The sequence below is a fragment of the Ptiloglossa arizonensis genome, chromosome 13 (genome assembly GCF_051014685.1).
Source record: "Ptiloglossa arizonensis isolate GNS036 chromosome 13, iyPtiAriz1_principal, whole genome shotgun sequence".
NCBI classification, from domain to species: Eukaryota; Metazoa; Arthropoda; class Insecta; order Hymenoptera; family Colletidae; genus Ptiloglossa; species Ptiloglossa arizonensis.
Window position 1 is genome coordinate 6,251,129 of NC_135060.1, and position 23,229 is coordinate 6,274,357.

The following is a 23,229-nucleotide window of genomic DNA, read 5'->3' on the forward strand; positions in this document are numbered from 1 at the left end:
AACGAAATCACAGCTGTCGTGGGGTTTCGTTACGAGTTTAACAATTTCACGCGCGATCGTTAAATAATCGATAGATTGTACTCGAATCTCGGGTCAAACGTTGAAACTTGGTTTGCGCCGCGATTCGGTGGACAGTTTGCTCTTTTCCTCGTAGGTCGTGATTTTCCACGGGCGAGCTTTCTGCAATTATACGCGTACTTTATATATACACGAACGGATCCTTTCAGTGGTTATGTTCGATCGCATGAAAATTAACTGCAGGCGCCACGAAGCAGACCCATTACGGGACCAGTTGCCCCGGAGTCGCGCGGTCATGCTCGAACATGCTGAATTGAACTGGAATTACCATTAAGGTGATCGATAAGGTCCCTGGATTGCGTGTATTTCAGCGCCCATCTTATCTAGAGCGAAATGGGCATCCTGGACGGATAAATGCATCAGGACGACGAGAATCCTGAGAAATTAGTTTCTCGTTTACAGACGGATTAAACGTACAATATATCGTGCTACGACGTTGCATCTGAACTTAATTACAAGGTAGACGGGACTCGCGATGTAACAAGGTGCGAATGTTTATTCGAGAAAATTAAAATCGACGCAATCTCGAGCGAGACGAGTCTTCGTTTAATGGATCCTTCAACGAAGAATTACCGAGTTTCAATTTTACCACTTGTTCCCGTTTGTTCTCGTTTGTTCCCGTTTCTCTTCAAACACCGTGGATAGTCGAACCGAAAAACGATATTTGCGAGTAAGCACCGTTACCTACATTTCTATCCGATCGTTTTACGATTGAATATTAAACGTTAAAATTGAAGTCCAGTTACGCGTATCGGGTTCCGGTCGGTAAATAACACAGGTTACGATGTCCGTTTTACGAATTTATGACACTGTGTTACCTATTTATTAAAAACGTCACGGAGGTAATCGCACTCGGAATGAATCCCGCGTTTTTGCGTTTTACGTGCGTACGTTTAATTTTTTACCGCGCGAAGCTACAAACGCTTTTTAATAGCCGAACAACACCACTCGAGGTACGTGGTAATGAATAATTGATCAAAGTTTTGCGAAAAGTGGATTGGAAAGTGGGAGTAGTAGGTGTGCAAGATGGTTAAGAACGGATCGATTCACGCGAGAAGTTGAACGAAGTTACTTCGTTGGAAATTAACGAAGAAAATAGATGAAATCGGAGATCGAAGCGTGGAATACGATGTAGTTGAAATATAACGAGCGAAAGCTTCTTCTGGATTCGTGAACGATAATGCAATAATTATCGTTGCTTTGTTACACCCTTTGCGACGCAAAAGTATTTTCTAATTGGACTCGAATTAAGTATTTCCATTAGCAATCTCGTCGATAATTAAATAAACGTGTCGAGTGGAACGATGGAAATTTAAAATTGATAATATTCGATGAAACTCGTCGTAACTTCAAACGAGTATAAAATTATGATGTTCTGCAATGACACGGGAGCTGGATAAATTTTAATAAGTTGGAAATTAACAATTCACGAAACGGTAGTTGATAGTCGACTAAGAAAGAAATATCGATATCAAACAATAATAGAATGGAAATATAAAAAATTTATACTTTGCGCTTAGAATGGATTTTGTGTAACAAAGACACGAATAATATAGAATAGATTTCTATTGCGACTCTAGGGACACGCCTCTTCTATTCGTACACACGATACAAATTGAGCTTGTACGTCACGTACCATTTGTATCGACCACCTCGACCAATTGTCAATGCGATCGAGAACGGTGAGAAGAAGAATAAAGATAAGAAAAAGAAACGAAAAAGGCGAGGAGTGTGTTCTCGGTTCGTCTCCTTCGCTTCTTTCCGAAACCGAACTGCATCATCGAACCGATTTGCGAGAGTCACTGATGTATCTTTCATCAAAGGGCACGAAAGCCCTATTTATCAATACCCCTGCACCGATCGAAATGGTTTTCCAGTCAATTTTTTACGTGGAAGAGAATGGTCCTTTCGTTTCTCTTCCTTCGACGATAACCGGTGGTTAAGTTGTCGCTCGAGTATCGAGAGAATTATTTAAACGCGCATCACCGTACGTATAAAAATTAAAGAGATTAAATTCTCAGTTCCGGTGTACGAACATTGCGCGAACTTCTGTTTCGACGATCGAATTTTTCGTTAAATTCTTCGTTAATAACGTAATTCAACGAAATCGAATATGGAGTATCGACTGCAAATCAATAGTCACGCTAGCATCACGAAGTGCTCTCTATATAGGATTATTTCTACTATTTTCAAGAGAAGACGGGGAATTTGCCAATAATTCGCGGAATCGTCGCGTTCCTGTTGGACTGCAATCCAACATTTTGATTAAAAATATTTCCACTCCAAGCCGGACGTCAATACCGCCGTGCATTATAAATATTATTTACTCGAGTCACTGGATTACGAGAAGGAAATTCCTTGCAAGAAGGAAACCGCGAGCGATGGACGTATTATAAATCGTGTTACAAATAAAAGAGACTCGACCAGATGTATTCGAAATACACCGTTCCGAGACGAACGATCTTAATTATTGGTTACAGTGCGTTATTCGTTGCACAATCGGAAACTGAGTGAATTTGCAACGCAAGGTTCTCGAAACCGAAACTTTACTTTCAAGAAGAACACTTGGAAGCTAGACAAGATACTTCGCAAAGATCAATCGTGTGTGCAGCAACACGAACGTGTTTAACAATTTCTACGAACAAATGAACAAAAGTGAATATCTTAGCTCGGTACGCGGGCTCAATATCCTAGACAAGTACATCGATGCAAAGAAAATTTCCTTCGGGAAGGGAAGACGTTTGTTCGTTAATATCCGTGAAAGTTCTTTAAAATGCTTTGCAATAATGTCGCGCGTTAAAGAAATTTTCGGAAACTCGTTATTTTCGAGACACGAGGTGACTTAATCGAGAAACTATTTCAATGAAAATCCGCGATCTCACCTGGAAGATGGTGACCTTCTTCAACACCGAGAGATTCACGTGTAACGCCAACTCGGTCTTCAACTTGTCCGGGAGCAGTCCGAGGGCCGTGTTGATGTCACCGCCTCCCTGTATCCGTCCACGTGACCAGCTGTAGTCGTACCACCTTAGAACCCTCCTCTTCATACCACCGGGTACTTTATGGTGTCTCATGTAGGTCTTGGCGCCATCGAGGAGCCTCTCGAACTCCAGCCGGTTCGCGTTCCGATTGGTGATCACGTTCCCGACCTGTCCGACGATCGTCGCGAATATGAAGACCCCGATCAGGTAGCTGACTATCGTGAAGACGTACCTGCGGATCAGGAAGCGAGAGAAAGAGCCGATCAGTCCAAGGAGGATGTGATCGATGTCCTCGGTTCATGGACGAGCGGCCCCCGCCGGAGCCTTTCTCCTCACTCTTTTTTCCTCCCTTACTTGCCTCCTCACTTTCTTTCGTACGTTTTGCTCCCTCGCGTTCGACCATCTTCCTTCCTTCCTTCCTTCCTCTTAACCCACGTGATTACTTACTTACTCTATTCATTCTTTCATCCTCAATCGCGATATTCAGCCGCGCGAATATTCTCTCTCCCTTGGCGCTCTTTCGCCGCCCAGAACAATGTTAAAGTAACGCTCCGAGGTACCGATCCCTTCGTAATACACGAGAACGGATTTTGCAACGAGTATACCGACTGCCGCGTATCGACCTAATCGTGGAAACGGCTCTCGCAACGTTCGAAGCCATTCTCGAATCGTCTCGTGGACATTTTTCATCGGGGTAACCGAAGGTGAAATTAAACAATAGAGAAAATAGTCGGTAGAAGCACAGTACGTACGATAATAACGTATGTAAATGTTTCGATTCTGATTTTCGATACTTCTCGATACCGATTGGTCCACCATCGGTTTTTACCATCGAACTGGTAAACCACAGTGTTGAAAAAATATTAAGAAGTTCGATTTATTGGAATATTTCCTTGGTTCGTTTCGTATGCATTCGAAAGAGGTAAACCGTGCGCGTTGTTGGAGTCCTGGAGTTGAAATTTACAGTCACGTTTAAATCGTGCGGGACGTCAACATAATTTTTTCATTATCTCGGTCCAGCGCGCGTGTTATTGCCGGGGAATGAATTTTGTATGCGCGAAATTTATAGAATCCCGGTGAAAATTCAGTGGAAATATTTCCCTCAAAAGTTTCGGCCAACGTTCGATCGTTAATCGATGCGAGAACATTTTATAATTCTTTCTTTCCACTTTGCTAATTGCAATTCTCCGAATTGCAAATAATAATTATTGGGTCATTTCGCAAGGCTTTGCACGTTTAATTAAGTACACGAAACCGATCGTTGAAGCGAGTTCGTGTAAAAAGAACCGTATTTTTCAATGAAAAACAAACCGAAAGAAAATTCCTATCGAACGTACTCCGGTTTTGAAATTTACGGTACCGTTTATTTCGATGGCAAGATAATTTTTCCAAAGTAAAAATATTTTTAAGATATCTCGAAATCGACGTTGAACGTAATTTTTGTTAATAAAATCAACAATTTCCTCGAAAGAAACATCGATCGATTAGTTGATCACCGTACGAAAAGATGCGAACGATGGATACGTTTTATACATCTGTACATATTTGATTAAATTCATGGAAATATGCATAATATGGAAAGACTTGTGGAATGACTCGATACGATAACAATTCATTCCTAAACGATCGATGCTCGTAGGAAATCTTTCGAATTAAATATCGTTCGATTTATCGAATCGTTCGATTCAACGATTCCTGGACTCCAAGTTTCGCGTATGAAGTTCGATTACGAGATATTTTGACCGATTCCAACACGCGACGAATATTTTAATACATCGAAAGATCGTTTGCGAACGAGATTCGACGATGGTTCTACTTTTGTTCTTTACATCGTGATCTTGGTGTTCTCGCCTCTACACCTCGGTGAGGTACATTTTTCTGAGCGATTTCTTACCATACACGTTTCTCTGTACTCTCTTTTTTTTCATTTCGATCATACGTAACAACTCGTACATCACTCGCACACACACACACACACATACATGCGCGCACCAATCGTCCACGACATTCGGACACACGTATACGCACAATCTACACGTACAAGGAGGAAAGAACAGGCTCGTGCATCTTTCTGTCCCATTTTCTTGCGCAACGTTCGCTTTTTCAACGAGAATTCTCATCCGTCCACTTTCCTCTTTCTCCTTTCGCTCTGGAATTCTCATATTTCCGGCAACCTCGGGCGAATTGCCGCTCCTAGACTTTGATACTCTGTTCCCAGTGTCTGATACTTTTTACTCGTTCGTACCTCTACTCCATTTTACCACTGTTTTCGACCCGCGGAAAATTTTTCCTCAAGTACGCGTACGCACTTGTTCGAGATGGTACGAACGAAGCAAAATTTCATCAAGTTTCTACCTACGTTATTGTTTATCGATATCCACGAGCGTATTTACGTCCATTTGGAAAATAATCTCGTTCGTAATCTCGACTCGTGTAAAGTCATTCGTAATACCGAAAAGATAATCGTAGCTTCTAAACAAAGATAAAACAGTTTGGTAAATTTCCAGAGCCATGTAGATCGACGCGAGTTTCTTATCGCGTAACCCGAGGATGTATTCTCAATTGGATGGAACACGAACTGTGACACCGTACGAAAGTTTTCGATAGATCTGATCGCGACGCGAGAAAAATTTCTAAATCTCGAACCGGAGAGATCGGTTCGACGAGCGCGATGATCGTTACCGACGCTCGCGAATCCGCGCGAAATCGATCGTTAGCCCGTTACTCTCGAGTGGCCATCTTTGACGGGAGTCTTCGGCAACAAATTACAGAAGTAGAGTGCTCGGTAAACTACTATCTTGGGGAATCCAGTGCCGCCTCGGGGGCTTAAGGTCAGCGGCAAACGAGGAAATTCGATTTGCGATTCGTAGGGTGCAAGCACGACCTAACGGCAGATTAAATTTTATCCGTTCGAGATCGAGATTCCTGACGGTCGATCGTATTCCGGCGCGTGTATCCCCCATATCCACACCACCCCATCGGCTATACTCCCCATTCCGTGGAAACAACCCTTGGTCGCGTTGCGCTTGGAGTTTTCCCGAATGCAACTACATCCCCGGTCATTAAGCGGTGTCGTCGTTAGGCGTGCTGCCAGGACCCGGATAGCTGGAAATATCCGCTGGGTCAGCTCCGATGCTCCCGAAACCCAACGAAATCCGACGACTACGCGGAGAAGTGAAATTTATCCTACCCCTCCCGGAAACGTATTTCGCTTTTCGACGCGTCATCCTTCCACCCTCGGTATATCTTAATGACGAGAGCCATCGCTCTTGCGGATCGATCGGTTGCAACGCGTCGAGGGAATCTGTCTGCACCGAGACAGACCCGCTCCGGATGGACAGAGATGACACCGAGACGTGTTTTGATACCGTTCATACATTTACGTTCGAAATTGATACGTATCGCGTCGTTTCGGGGAAGTGTATTCGACCACGAAGAAAGTAGGGTGTTTTTTTTCGAATTTTCTAACGCGAAAGTTACTCGAGATATCGATAAGCAATTTTTGAAAGTCCACCTATTACAATTGAATTATAGCAGGAGGAAGGTAAGGAGAAAAAAGAGTTTTTCCATATAACGATGAATTAAAGTAAGAATTTCGTTCTTCGTTCGTTCATTTATGGTTCGAATAATTGTTCGAAAGTCCCGAACCTAAATGCTCCCTTAAAAATGAGTGATTTATTAACGCCCGGGTAATACTTTTCTAGAAGGGATACGATCGCCTATATTTACTCGATGAAAGTTGGTGTAATTTTCTACAGATTCGTCTACAAAGTTTCAATAAGAAAAGTTTCGCGAGATGAGTTTCTCTTTACGTCTTGTTCGAAAAGATGGGAGATGAAGAAACTGATCAATTCACATCCTACGAGTAACGAGACTGCCATTCATCTGTAAATTTCTCTCCAAATTTTTCATCGTCTCTTTTCCTTTTCCTCTCTAACGTTTCATCGACCATGGGAACTCGTCGCCCTCGTATCAGAGCACCCCAGAAAATATTACATATTTCAAAACTTTAATATATCAAGTCGTAACCAGGAACGAGCACGTTTGAATAATTTTCTAACCGAAATATACACGAATACGCGTACACATATTTGTACTTTGCATTCGATGTACGATTAGCAAAGATTGTTCGATTCATCGACCAATATTTGGTGTTTCTCCTCGGTGGATGAATATAAAAAAAACACTCGGTTCGTGTAAAGTTAATGAAAAGATACGTTCGAACAACGAACCACTGGTGATCTTTCGTATCTTTTGGTAATTTTCCGGGAGGCTCTGATAATTGAATAATTTTTACCTCGAGGAGGTCCAGCTATCTCGACGACAGCAAAGGTGAAACGATATCACCGTGCGTTTCGCGAGAGAACATTTGAATGTTATTCGCAAGATCCGTCTCGAACGACAGAGAAATTAAAGCGGAAGATTCAGCGGATTGCCAAGTTCTTATTCCCATTCAATCGGGACAATATCCCGCCCGACCTTGACCGGGGACTACCAGCCTCGGGCGTCTTATTCGGCCCTGGATCTCCAATATTTTAATCAAAGCAATTTCCCCGACTTCGTTTCGCTGAAATTATTTCTCCGAGTGCCGCGACGGAGAGCTTCGAGAAGTAAGAAATCTCTCGAGGAGGCTTCCGCGTTCCGTGCTGTTAAGGAGCCAGATTTAAATTCTCGTGAGATCGGCCTTTTTCAGCCCAGAGTTGTCGTAACTCTTCGTCAGCCTTCTCGTCCCCCGTGATTCTCGTGAATTCAATGATTCTCGGGAAACGTTTATCAATTCTTCGCACCAGTGTTCTCCAAATTGTGGAACGTGAGCCACACGTGACAGAAATGGAGGCGGTGTGCCAGAGGATGGCGCCTTAAGCGGAAAAGTTCTATTTTTTCTTCGAGCATGTTTCGAAGAAAATATTTAACGCGAAAAAATGTGGAGAGCTCGCGCATCTGTACGAGATCATTGATCGGTTCGAGAAACGAGGTGAAATTTTCTCGTAGAATCTTTCGGAAGATTTCGTAATGCAAATTCCGATCGCGAAGGGTATATTTTTATCGTTTTTTGAAACGACCGGGTTAGACTTTTAATAGGTCGAACTGTGATACTGGAACCTACGAAAGGTTCGAGGATTTTATTTTTCACGTTGGAAAGAGATTAGAATCGGTAAGTTACGATTCGAATAAATCCAGACTCGATCAAGATTGGGCTAGAATTTGGCTCCTGATGCGATTAATATGTCATAACTTCATCTTCAAGATCGACCGACGGACGCGTATCGGATCGTCCGTAATGGAGTTTAGGCTTCTTAACTTTCTTTTTCTCTCGAGATGAAATACTAGTTATATAACTAGCGGGGCATTAACTGGCATCCATTTGACCTCGATCGAAACCGTAGGTATCGAATATACATGAGATTTTGGCCAGACGATTCCTCGAATCAATTAAGTATTCCAGAGACGATAATTCATCTCCATTCTACTAGTTCTGGATCAATTAGAATCGTACGCTTCGATTTTCGTTTGTAAACCCGATGAGAAAACTTCTATCCGTATATCCAGATATACAGGATACGATAAAAAAAATTTCAGATTCTCCATGTACAGAACATTCGCCAAATGGAAAAGAAGAATCCTCGCGAATGTGGATTGAGAAGTAATTTTACAATTGGCAATTTATTTGAATAATTGCCAAGGGTTTTCTTCCTTCTTGCATGGTTCCTACGAAAATTTGTGACGTCGTCTTTTGTGAACACAGCTTTGATTGGTGGATAAAATATGCGAAAGAGAGTGCACATTTGGTACACGCTATAGAAGAATCCACTATGAAAACTCTGCTCCGGTTGGATAATCCGGAGAGAGCTTGCAACCGTTGAACATACCGATCGTCAAGAATTCTCTACACAAGAGGATGACTTATTTCCACTGCTCCTGAAATTCTCTTCACACTTCTTCCAGGGTTTTCTCCAATCGTCCTGAAAACACGAACCTCCTAACCTTCTAGGTCTTCTCGAATCTCGATATCCTGTTTCAAAGGAACTGCTCTGGTAAAGGTGTTGATGAAGTTTCTTAAACAATGTCCGAAATTGTATTTTTCGATACGGATATTTTTTCACGTAACGTCTTTGCACTCTTTCGACGTTTCCACTTGGCAAGATTATACACGAGATGGATCTTTGCCATTTCTCGATCTGGATAATACGATGACAGAGATAACGTGCTCCGAAAACTTCGCAATAGTTCTTTGTAACTGTATCGATCGCAACAGTTTGGCAATTAACATTTTTTTTATCGAAGCGGGATAATAAGATGATCCTCGGAAGTGGAGAACGAAGTGTTTTTGTATGTTTAACATTATTCCTCCATTTGGCGAGTATTGTTTACACAGAAGGTCTCGAATCTTTTTTTTAACACCCTGTACAAATGAAATTCAATCCTGTCTGTCGTCGCATCACGGGAAAAATTAAATACCTGAAAAATTGTGTAAAACGAAAGTGATTGGAAATTGAATTTGGAAACTTTTTTATTTTATAGAAAGTTTCGATAGAATCGATAGTAAACGAGATATCGACCCGACCATTATGATTCTCGACACCTTGCGAGATTGAGCAGCGGTGGGGCACTGTTTATTTATGTCTCGGAATGTAAAACGAAAACGTTGCGCATCGAGTACCGTTAAACAATGTCTTGTATGCAAACAGCATTTTCTATCTTGCGAAACGGCGAGTAATTAATTCAGCTGGTACGCAATATATCCGAGGCCTCCGAAAAGTTTCGACTAGAAGTTTAATGAGTTGCATATAACTCTGCCTACGTTTTCAACTTCTAAGGATTATTACCGGGGTGGGAATATTAATCCTAAAATTAGAATTACTATGCAAGGCGTATGTACAATGTGCGTGTAAACTTTGCCAGCGTATTGCGGCGATTATACCGATGAAAGAAAAATTTTAATAAATGCAAATTCGGGATGTTCCTCTGTCGATCGACCACGTAGACGTAAATCGATTAGATTCATTTTCTATGCATAAACGAGGTCGAAAAGTAACACGTATATAATGTATTGGGTTGTTCTGAAAGTAATTTCGTTTTCCAAAATGGAGAGTGTATAATTTAATAAAATGTTTGTACACTTAAAAAAAATCGTGTTTCATTTTCACCAAGAGAAACGAAACGACTTTCCGAACAACTTAATGGAACGAAAGGGAATGAATACGTGTGGGGATACAAGGTGCGAGAGAACAGTGTTCAAGATCTGTTCGAAAATGATCGTGTCGCGTAAAATAAGAATATCGTAGTCAGCATGGTCATTAATTCTGTTCTTTGTTCACCCTTATTTTATAACCACCGGTACCAGATAATACCTACGGTATATCGATCGAAGAGAAGAAACTTTATACGAATTTTTCTCTGATCTCTTTCTCGAATATGCAAACATTTACACCGAAAACGGACCCACGTCCGTTTAATCAAAGACGATGAACACGTCCGCGGTGAGCGATCTTCGCGGTATAAATTCTTCGGTCGATGTTCTCCCGCGTGTTCGAAGGTTCGATTTATTAAAGCGTGATCGCGTCGAGATTACTAAGCGTTTCCATCCCTCGTCTCTTCGTTTTTGTCAACTCTGTCAAGGTCAGCAAGCAACGGTCTCGAACACACGGTGGACCGCGCAATTGTTCAGATACGACGCCCGAACGATATTAGAAGGGTGGTATCGCGTTTTCCGCTCGCTCGCTCGCTCGATCCCCTTTTTCCCGTGGAAAATACAACCGAGCGGGCAGCGTGTCTCCCCGCGTGTTATTAATTCGTTTGGCGCGGTCACGGGCGTTGAAATTTGCGCGCAGACCGGACCAAAGATTTCCGTGGCCACGTTGGAAATTGCGAGAAGTTACGCGAGCGGCAAGTCCGACGAAAATTACAACGAACGTAGCCCGAAACTCGATTAATTTTATTTCCCTCGCCCGAGATTCCGTTCGATCGTTCCGCTCGCACGTCCACGCGATCGTATGCCCTCTCTGGTCGCGATTTTCTTCCGTCTAAGTACGAAATATTGACTGGAGTTAACCCCTACGGGAATATCGGTAGGTGGAATGTCGCAGGGAAGTTTCGAGCACGCATCGATTCTTTAAAACGAACGAAACTTTTCTCGTAGACACGCGCGAAAGCTTTTCTCCTATCGGAGATATCGTATTAATTACGTATAATTCTCAAGTGTTGAGAAAAGGTACTATGACACTTGAACTTTGAACAACTGTAAATATACGAGTCGACGGATTTATATGTAATTTCAAACGTGTTCATCAAACGGTAGTACTATCTTTAGAAAAATAAAACGACGAAACTACCAGCTCCACTTCTCATCGAACGACGAAACTTATCGAGCAACCTGTTGTGTCGTTTTTCGGAAATGTTCAACGACACCTCGTCTCGAACAATTTCATCTAATCGAGCTATTTTTCGAATCATTGTTACTGATATTTAGTAAGGTCAATAGCTTTTATTCGTTAGATAATTAACCTCTACGAGTAAATTTTGTAGGGGTCCGATAGGTTTTATTCGTTAAGTAATCGGTTCCATGGATTTCACGGTAGTATTGACAATTATGAAAACTGTAGCCGTTGAAGTTTCAGTGAGGCAGCACGCGAGCTAACGGAAACGAGAACAATTTTTCATCTAAAATTTCATTTCACGCGGTTCGGTGTAACAGCCCACTTAACCGTTTCCGGTTTCAAATTAAGCTATTACGCGCCAGAAGCAAGAGATTGAAATGACGTTTATAGCTTCACAGGATTCCGTGATAACGACGGTGATGTAAAATTTCATCGTATTAAACGGAAGATTGACATTTTCACGGAAAGTTTATGCAGTACTCGTTTGAACGTTTTAGATCGACGAGCGAATAATTTCTATTCCATTTGCCGGATATGTTAAACATATCTTGACGTTTAGCAATATTCCAGCTCCGATGTTCTATTTTCGACGCTCGATCGCATAAATTTTCCATTAGTGAATTTGGCCAAATATCAATTTCGCGAACTGGGTTGTAAAGTTGGACGAGGGAAATATTAAAATTCTACGGTGATTAAACGAGACAAACGAGAAATGTTCAATTTGCACACGTTCCCACGATATTTATGTCACGTTGAAAATATCTTCAATTTTATCCTACGATTTTCATATTCTGTGTAAAATTATTATTCCTACTATTGTTATCGTCATCGTTATCGTTATCATTAGTATTATTATTATTATTGAATTGCCGTATACGAGATTTCACGTTCTTAAAAAATGATTCATAATGCTCTTCCTGATACATTCATTACACGGTATAAATTTGATGAGAAATGTTCTTATGATGTGTAGATATTCGGTTCTAAGAAATCTTTCGTTGTCTTAAATATTGAATAAAATGGTTGAATATTCGGTTACACAATACGAGAGACGAAGAAACTTTTTGAAACTCGGTCTTCGTTCTAACCGTACGATACAGTTTCTAAGTCAAGACGAAAGTTTGTTTCGATCGCTCTTGGTTAATTTACAGACTGGGGGAAGCAAGGGAACACGCTTTTGATTCCTGGTTGCTTAGTAATTGTCGAGTTACAAACGTTACGAGTGATCGTCCAACGAACTCAATTTCAACGTCTGGAGTGCAGCAGCATTCAAATCCCCGCAGGAAGAGTTAAAGTTCCCAAACTTTCCGCCATTGCGTACGTCACCTTCGGGAGGCCACCGGAATTGTTCGCGTTTTAATTAAAATTTACCACCGAAGTTCCGTGTTTGCAATTTCGTTCGATGACGGAACTCGAACGAAAGCGTTATCAAAATTTCACGGTCGTCTCGTTCCTCCTCGGAGAGTATTTTAAACGGTGGCTCGCATTCAACTTCGTACGCCATCTTTTCTAACGTTGTTCGTACAGTGTCGTATGTTAAAATGTTAAATAACGCATCATCCGTATGGTTACTCGTTTCTGTATAAACGTGTAACTTTGTAAAAAATGTAGAGTACGGTAAGGACTTGTGTAATAAATGTTAGAATACTTTATCTGTACTGTTACACGTTTGAATTTAAATAAAACGAATGTAAAAAAATCGTCCACGTACGAAATTCGAGGATTCTCGGAAATAAAATATAGTGGGTACAAACGATTGATCTTTGCGGGGTTTTGCGAGGTTCGTTAACCAATTAAGACTTTGCTCATGGTTTCGGTACACCCTGTATTTTATGGAGTCCAATACGTTTCTAACGCGAGTGATTAAGTATAGTTTTTTATCCGAGCGAGTTTCCGGAGGGTCGGATCGAACCGATTTCTTTTCGCGTGACGGAAATTTTGAAAACCAGGTCGAGGTCGATCGCACGAATAGAAACGTCTAATTCTGCGCCATGGGGTATCCTTTTTATCGCAAGAGATAGAAAACAGTGGCGTCTAGCTCCTCGCCGAGAGCAAATTATCATCTTCGCGCAGTAAATTTCGGGAGTGGCACTATCAGGCTGACACAATTCGACGATCGTCACGTAAAATATTTCAACTTGCTACGATACTCGACCAAACCGGGAGGAAATTGTCAACAAGATCGAAAGTAATCGATAATAAATTTTCCAAACCAATTGCTACTAATTTATTACCGATAGTCGTAAATAAAAAATACAATTTACTTTTCTCGATCTTAAAGATTCAACAGTTAACATTTCCCTCGATGTATCACTGTAGTTGATTCTTAAATCGTAATTCGATAATCGTACGTTGGTTTTCACCCATTTTAAACGATCCACTTTTGTCTTTACGACTTCTATCGATCTTGATTCATAATTTCGCACAGAATTGTCGAATAACAAGTTCCTCTTTCGTATTATATTCTTGGAATTCGTCCAGTGTTTCGTATAATTCTAAATAACGATTCAAAGTATACGGTTCGGGACGTTGAACAAAAAATTGCTCGGTTCGATTAACGATATCGATGTAACGGTAGAGGATTACGGTCGGTGAAGTTTCTTTCGAAGTTCGTTCGCTTTGGGAAACGAATAACCAATAGCGGCTCTATTTCACGGCCGAATTTTCCCCGCGTAGTTTCTATTTGTCCTCGGCGACTACCAACCGACGAAAGATAAGGTTAACGATGTCAAAGATTCCCGGTATCGACGACCATCCGGAGAACTCACTAGTAAATTACCCGTATCGGAAGTGCACGGTTTATTTCGTTCGGAATTGAGCGGCAATTCAAGTCGAGTTAAAGGTATTAGCGCCAGGGTAACGCAATATCGTCGAATTTTTATCAACGAAGCTTCTATTCCTTGTTTTACTTTTTCATCGATTTTCAAGGGTGATATTGTTTCCTTTTTTCTTCTCTCGGTCGATGATTAGCGTTCGTTTGCTTCCATTCAGGAGCCACGATTTAAGCCGGAGTTGGTCTACGTGCAAAGAGAACGCGACAACGAACATTTTTATCGGTATTAAAGATTGCTTGTTATCCGGTAGTCACCAACGCTCGATAAATTTCTTTAACGATGTATCGTACATTTCGTAGAACACGCGAATGATCGACAGCGGGTTAAATTGTTTTTTGAAAATTTAGAAATAAGTTCTCTTAACTTTAAACGAGGCTATAACGTCTACCGTGTAACTGGTTGAGGATTGGGTAATCAATTGTAAATAATATCGAAGGATGTAACGATCTAAGAAGTTTACATAAACGATCGTTGTTCGAGTAATTTTGAGACAAGTAGGAAGAAATCAGTTTCGATTACGTTTGAAAAGAGTGTCAATTTGTATTTAAGGATAAATTGATTCCCTCGAACGATTTTCCTTCAACGACTACGTTTTCCGATCCCGTGAACACGTTATCTTCACGGGCTTCGCAGTTTGTAAATTGTCCGCGCCTCTAAAATGAAATTGACAAGGTGGAATTTATATCGGCCCGGTTATCACAACGATAATACAGATCCCATTACGTGAGGTTGTAACGAGCGTTCTATGTTAAATTATCATAATGGTTGCGGCACGCATTTACTCGCTAATTTCCGACGGAATATACGGCGTCGTTAACACAGGAAGTTACAACTGCCGGGTATCGGCCGATTTTAGCGGCGATCCACGAAAATATCAATTTGCATCGTGGTCGATTAAATAAATATTCGATAAAACGAACAGCTGCAAGAATTACTACAAGTCGTTTTCTTTTCGATTACAAATTGACGGTGAATATTCGTCACGAATTTCGCAAATGGATCTACGTTGAAGAGATGGAAACTCGTGAAAAAAGTTTATTGTAAAACTCATCTTTATATTATTCTCGTTTATATGTATTCTAGCCGAGAAGAAGAGGAGGAAGAATTTTGCGCGTAAAAATTGCCCAAGTTTTCAATTTTGAGATCAAAGATATTCCTTCGCTTTGTCTCTCGTTATTATAGACGATAGGTAAAGACCGATGGTAGAATCGGCTATAGGAGATGCTCTGCTCGAAAATGTAGAATAAAATTCGTTAAATAAAGTCATCGTTCGTAAAGTCGTATCTTTTCTTTCGGTAAAAATGGAACACGATTTTTTCAGAGCGTATCGACGTTTCATAAAATTATATATTCTTCGTATTGGAAAACGAAATTACATTCCGAACAATGCGATAGTCGTAGTGTTACTAGTATCAGACGTGGTATCGGTAATAGGTATCTCTTTTCGTTGAAGATAGATCGACTGTGTGTTATAGTTTCGATAGAGAAGGGCTTCGAGGCATCGCGTCAGTGCCCTCTTCGCGAAACATAATCGATCGAAGAACGAATGAAAATTCGGAACGTAGGGAAGTATCTCTAGGTTTCGCTTTGACCTCGCTACGTGATAGAATATCCGTTGGGGTATTATTCAAATTAGGCTGGACCGACTATCGTCGACCGCGAGCGTGGACCGTTTGTAACACAGCTAGGCCGGAATTCCAAATGCCAGCGATAAAGGATGAGGTTCAGCCACGTTCCGACAAGAACATTCCCCTCGTTGTCGACACGCGTCCGAGAGCGTGCTCGACTGCTCGCTGGCCGAAATTCCGCGAGCCATAATCCGTCGTGCCTCTTCGGCCAATCTCTTAAAGGCTTTCGGATGTGTACATCGAGCGGGAAAATTCAAACGGGATGCTCCAACGAACATTAATCGTTTCGATCGAGACGGTCGTTGCTTGGTTTTTATTCGGTCGTTCGGAAAGTGATTTCGTTTTCCAAAATTGAGAATATCGAATTCAATATAGATGTTAGTACGCTTTGAAAAAATCGTATTTCATTTTCACCGAAAAAAATGAAACTACTTTCAAGCCAGTAGTTTCCAACGCGATATTTCCAGCTTCTGTACAAAAAGTGTTCCATCGAGTAAGAAATATGAAAATTTCTTTTGGTGCAGCGGTTAAGATACGAGCACGGTTTCGTGGAATAGGTTTCCGTAGTCGGTAATATTGAAAGCACGGTCACCAAGGTGTCACGGTGACACGTTTCTACCGGCAATCGCGCCACAAACACTAATTAACCGTACCGCTGTGTCTCGTTCATTCACGAGCTAGCTTGGTATTCGTGGCACGCTGTGACGAATAGTGACTACTCTCTAATGATTCCTCGCGCGTCGTACGAGCAATTTTTCCAAACGTTTCCGTTAAAATGATCACGCTCCCTCCACGTTCGGACGATATTTATTCTTCGAATCGATTTTTATCGTCCCCGGGTACGCGTTGCTCGTAATTCGCGATACGTTTTATTTTCGTAGCGATCGGAGCGGTTAGAATATCACTTACGAGGTGTCCCGTTTATCATCGTTGCCCTGATAACTACCTTTCCGTCAACGGCGTGATAAACGAGCCGGTGGAGAGTCACTTATTTGGAAAACAACTATCAACCCTTTCCACTCGAGAGGCGATCCTCGATCGCCACTTACAAATTCGATCTACTTTTTCCAATTTCGAAAACCATCGTAATTTGAAATCGAAATTAAATTGAAAAATGAAAATTGTATCGCGAAACGATCATCGAACACTCTTGGGATTTTTTTGCCTTTTTCTCGCGCGCACGCATTCGAAGCTAACCAAAGTTGGATATTGCGCGCGGACTTGGTAGACATCGTGTTACAAAAGTTTCTTCATCAAGCGATACGGCTTCTGGCTCGTGACTGAACCAGAGATAATTGTACGTTTCAGTGTTTCTCGTGCATCGTTGCACGGAGACGCGACCGGAATCGTATTTATTCACGAGTCGGATCATTCCCGTGGAACGAAACTCGAATTCAAATTCCCGTGGAACTTGAATGGTAATTTCGCGCGTCCGTTTCTCACGTTATTGTTACCGAGACCGTCACGTTACACCGTCTTCTCGATATTTCCCGCCCAAGCTACGGCGAAAAACCCTTGTGTCTGGCGTTGAGCGAGGTTCGCGCAAGAAACCTGCCCATCGTGGAAGATTGACGTTAACGCGTGCTTGCTTATCTTTCCGTCTACCGTGGACGAACAGCTTCCCTCGAAGAACTCCTCAGTGGTCCCCGTGTAATTTTTCTCGAGCTCTGGCTCGTTGGCTCCTATGTTCGATCGGTTCGCGATCGCGAAGGGAACGACGAGGCGTTCATCGATCACCCGAAACACGCACGAGATGGAGCACGTTGCGGGAACCGCTACGGTCCCCTTGTCGAGACCACCGTTGAAATTGGAACGCGTTGATAAATAGTACATTAACGTCGTTTATCGAGAGGCCATGAATACTCTAATTAGCGCGCGTGCGAAAGCCTTCCGCGGCCCTCCCAACCGAGCGTGCGCGTTGCATATATTCACATATGGAAATAAACGTTGGAAACAATCGGTTAATTTTCCCAATTGACGCCAAAGACGACACCGAAACATCGAATCCCTGTACGAGGATTCATTTTGCTCGTGGAACAAACGAAAATCAAAATATCGAATCTCCGTGTACAATGGGGCTTCGTTTCTTCGAATGGACGTTCGTGAAACGAGTACGGTGAACGGATGTGAAATTCGGGTGTACGAGGCGATACCGAAACATTTCCGAACTGGTCGTGGAAACTAACTCGAAACGTTAGCGACCGCCTCGAGTCCCCTCGGGAGTCGATCTCGTTGTTGCATCGCCTTTCGAAAGTTCTTTTTCCACTTGGTGTTCAATCCTCGTTTCTTCGCGATGCTACTCAACCGATGATGGAGCTACTTCGAGTTTCGTCTTGGTTCCAAGGAGGATGAAAACCCCTCTTCGTTCTCCCGATTCGGTTACCCGTGATATTTTCATCTTTCGCGGAACGAAGACCTCGAAGGAGGTTAAACACAGTTTAGATTCGCGAAGAGAATCGTGGCGCGAGGAAACGGAACCTTCGAAAATCGTTACAACAATCGTAGAATCTCTGGAACGGTTGCACCGACTCCCTACGGGAGTATTCGGAACAAGATGGCCGCTAAAATCTCGGATTGGTTACTTTCTTTCTAACCACTTTGGAAGTACTCCGGTATCGTCGCGCGTACGGTGATACGAATCGAGCGATCGTCTCTGAAATTCGAAGGTGTGTCGCGAAAGAACCACATCGATAGCGACGAATACACGATTCACGAATGGTTATCATACGGGGTGAAGACCGATATGTTGCTACGTCTCTTTCGAGCATCCCGGACGAATATTAGCGTTGCAAATTTAACTGATTGCGTCTATAGCTATGCAAATTCTACATTTGGCTTCAACCGGTCTCCACTCGTTCTCAGTTTGACGCGGGAAATTTGTAATTTGGCCGGGTGTGCCCGCGGAATTATTTTCTTCGTCGCGTTTCCCGTTTATTCGCCCACCCCCATCCCCTCACCCTTTTCACCCCTACTCCATCGTCAATTTCATCCATCCTTCCGACACGCGTTCACTCGCTTTGTCTCTCTATTTCTCTCTCTCTCTCTCTCTCTCTTTTTCTCATTTTCCCAGTTTCCCTTCGTTCATCGTTTCAACCTTTCTCCTCACGTTCTCGCCCTATAGCTCTCGCGCCATTTTCGTACCCGATTCCCGCGCCCTCTCAGTCACTCTAACCTCGCAGCATTCGCTCGTTCGACCGTTCAATCTCAATTTGAATCCCAAGCCGTGCTTCATTCGCACGATTCTTCCCCTCTCACTCGCTGTTTTGGCATCCTCTCTGTTTTATATATATGTATGCATATAATATATATATATAATATATATATATATATATACTATATATGTATATATATACACATACCATGTGTACCGTAACAACGAGGGATTCGCATCAGCAATGGATCAGGGACGCGAAGAACGACGAAGAAAGTTCACGCACAGGTGTGACCTGTTTCACCTTGTCCCGAAAATTACGGTCATGCGTTTCTGGTATTTCTCGACCACGAACCGAGTTTACAATACTGAAACTGTAGCAAGCTGGTACAGTACACGATACTTCCCGCTTCTCTCGATGAGAGAGTAACAATCCCGAGTCGGTCTCTCGAACGATCAATCGCAAAAAAATTCCCGAGGGATGTTGTCTCTAGGTTGCAAGTGGCGATACGAACGACGATCGTTACAATTTTGAGAGTGGCTGCGCAAATCTCGAGCGAACAATTTTCCATGGATTGTACAGATGGTACAGAGTCTATTGTTCAATCTACTGGTTGTTTTCTTTTTTTTTTACTTTCGATAGGTATTCGAAAGTAATTGTCCAGCGTTCGTTTACCGTGCTGAATTATTCAAGATTAAGGTGAACTCCGCGCGCTACCGTAGTACAATAAACGTACAATTCGAGAGCAACGTCAAACAGGTTACGAACATTCGTACGAATTGTTCTCGTCGTTTTCGTTTCACCGATCCATCGCTGAAATTACGTATTACGATACACCCTGTACGTCGTTCTTTCGTCTGATTCTCTCGGATAATTTTTGTTCTCCGGTTGTTCGTTCGATTATATTTGTTTCGTTCTATTTTGTTTTTTTTTTGCCTTTTCTTTGTTTTTTCTTTTCATTTCTTTGTTTTTTTTTTTTATTTTTTTTTTTGCTTTGCTTTTGCTTTGGAAACGATACAGATACCCTCCGTTATGCTTGAACTGCAGAAGCCGGGACAGTCGGCCACGACGACCGAGGCTCCGGGGATTGCCGCCCGCTACGATTCTGCCAACACAACAACAACAAGGCCGCTTCACGAGTCTAATTCCTAAGCATCCAGTTCGCTAGAGACTTGACCCAAGAGAAAATGGAAATACCCGTACGCTTTCGTCATTTCGTTCGTCGTACGAAATCGTTCGTTGAACGACCGGTTTGAGATCGGTGTGCGACATTCCTCCGTTCAAATGCCCGCGAATCGTTTCATCGTTTACCAATTATCAATTCGTTTCGTCGATCGGCATTGTGCCACGGACGAATCCAATACGCGAGACGAAAAGTAAGCTAACTCGATCCATTGGGTTGTTCTGAAAGTAATTTCGTTTTCCAAAATGGAGAATGTATAATTTAATCAAATGTTTGTACACTCTTAAAAACTCGTGTTTCATTTTCACCGAAAGAAACCGAAACGATTTTCCGAACAATCCAATATAATTGACGACCACACAGTCGAATTGCACCTACTGGATTTTCATTTTGGTGGAAATTCCAAAGGAAACTTCTACGAGTAGAAATCTACATTGAGATAGGTAGTATCGTTTTCTTGGAGTAAATTACCTCTTGCAAACAATTTTCCTTTTACAGAGTTCATTGTGTACCGTGTCTCTTTAGAGTTTCACCGAAATCAGAATCATCAAACCAGCAAATGTTTGTTCCGCAAGTTGCAATCAACTACTCGGTAAAATAATTCTCAAACTTTTTCTGCGGAGGTGTCCCGATTGTGAAAAGTAAGTTTTTTATCCGGTACGACCAGTTCTTTATCATTAAGGAGAACGTTGTTCTCTCGATCTACGTTTATTGTCGCGATAAGAATCTCGAAGGATAAATTACATTTAAAATGATAAATAATCAAGAATTACTATTGGCAGTAAGCTAGTACGACTTCGTATAAAAATCAGTCATCTAGTTACGTCTAGGGCAAGGTTGGCTGAACCATAATCATTGATACATCGATGAGAGTAATCTCTCCTAAATTAATGACTACTTTGTGTTCAACTAATTATTCGGGTTAAAAAATTAAACTTTCGCGATAAAATTGTACTTCGAATCTACGAGCAATCGGTCACTATTCTCTAACTGCGATAGGTAAGAAATACTAGAAACAATTTCTATCGCAATCAGAGTTCACCAATTTGATAATTCTGATTCCAATGACACTTTGAGAAACTGTATCGTAAGGAATAATTTTTTGGAGCGAGAAGAATTTACTTCAAGTGAATGAAACTATTCCTACCCTTACCCTGTAAGTGTACATTTTTACACGTGGAATTGTTTCTTTGGATTTTTTATCGAAACGAAAATCTGGTACACGCAGTCACCGTGATCGACGATATCGATTCAGCGTACTTTTGGTTTCATTTAAATCAATTTAATAGATCATAAGATAAAATTGAATTGCAGAATAAGACATTCGGATATCTTATTGGATTATGCTAAGCGGATTCACTCGACGCAGGTGTTATGTAGATGCTTAATTCTAATTCAATTCCATGCGAATAAAATATGGGGTAGAAAGTTGATTCGCGAAAGTTGAGAAGGGTACGGTTAAAAAAAGTACCTCCGAAACGCAAATTACCTTAGACTCGATGTACAGTTAACCGTTAGATTCGAAAGATAATTATAATCCAGTACCTGACAACGGTGTAGATTGATGGTTACGTTAAAATTAATTGGTGCATGTAGTGCAACCGTGACCCGTAATGTCTAGATTTGTTAGACGATAGTAGACAGTAGATACCCGACGTGTATCATGCCATTTGCACGGTTTGAAATATATTTGTCATTTTCAGTATTACGAACGAGGCGCGCTCTCGTAACACAGAACACAGAGATAATGTAATTAATGTACTATCGAGGGGAATTAATTATATTTTAGATTCAAGAATACATTTCCACTCGCGGTCCGCCGTTGCGACGAGTCAAGGATGCACAATTTTCGTTGCAGTACCCGTCTCGAATCAAATTAAATCTTATTAACAATTTTGGCCCGTCGTAACAGTCGATTACGCTTTCAAGACGCACGACTCGATACTCGAAAGCAAGAAAAACGTATACGTGTTCGAGCACAAACTTCGTCGAGGAAAAACCTTAGAAATGCGCGCGAGGTGTTACGTCGATGATAATTATATTTTCACGAATTTCTTCGGCGTTGCGATTCGTTCGAGGTTTTCGGCACGCGCGAGCACGTGTCATGTGTCACGTTCCGAAAAGCACTGACAATATTTTGCGAGGGAAATTTAGCACGGGTACGGAAAGTGAAATCCGCTGGATACACAGCACGATTTATCAAGAGCTTCGTACACAGAACTCTATTGTGTCACTTGTCGAAAATAGTAGCACAGCTTAATCTTTCACAGTGGACGCGTCCATCGGATCGGTTTTGAATGTTTAAGCTTTCACCCCGTGGCGATAAATTCATTCGCTTCGAGAACGTATTCTTATATTTTACAATCTTGTCGAAGACGGTTTTTCCATTTCAAGATCGAAAAACGATTAAATTTGATCATCTGATATTCAATTGAATATTAAATCGAGTAATTCGAATTGTCCAGTCAAGGTATTTGCAAACCGTGAAATCAACTACAACGGACGTGACGAGTCGAAGAAAAGGATTTGTGAATTCGAAACAAATATCGCAAAACCTGACGGTCAATGTACAGCATTTATAAAACATGATCGCTACTTCATTTTTGAGAATGAAACTGTCTTAAACGTATGGATTTATTAGAACGTGATTATCGCGTGAAATGATATCAATAGTAAGTAAATGGACCATTTTTATCAGTAGTTTTAATCTAGGTACGTTTTACACGAACTTTCGTTATTTTTCAATTGGTCTAACAAGTATACAATCGCGATCTTATTTATCTTGCGTAATAATTGTAATCTGTTTGAGAATATCGATAAAGAATATCGACAAAGATTCAGAAAATGGTAGAAATCGATAACGCGAGACTTTAAAGCGATGTACCCTTCTCGTATAGGGTTGAAGTTGATTTTAAGCCGAGAAAAACGTATTCTATTAAATTATTAATTGTTTTTAAAGCTTGTAAATTTGTTACAACCAGGACGAATGTATTAT

At 41.5% G+C, this 23,229-nt stretch overlaps 1 protein-coding gene across 4 annotated transcripts in view; it reads right to left on the reverse strand.

The window, feature by feature from the left end:
• Nucleotides 1-23,229, reverse strand: part of LOC143153603 (uncharacterized) — a 192,440-nt gene that overhangs the window by 26,826 nt on the left and 142,385 nt on the right. For 3 of the 4 annotated variants that reach the window (XM_076325000.1, XM_076325002.1, XM_076325003.1), the window contains 2 exons: nt 20,076-20,156; nt 2,961-3,291 (listed from right to left, as the gene is read on the reverse strand). In XM_076325000.1, the coding sequence (XP_076181115.1) occupies nt 2,961-3,291; nt 20,076-20,156 (412 nt within the window). The remainder of the gene's footprint in view (nt 1-2,960; nt 3,292-20,075; nt 20,157-23,229) is intronic. The other variant, XM_076325001.1, reaches the window with a different exon arrangement.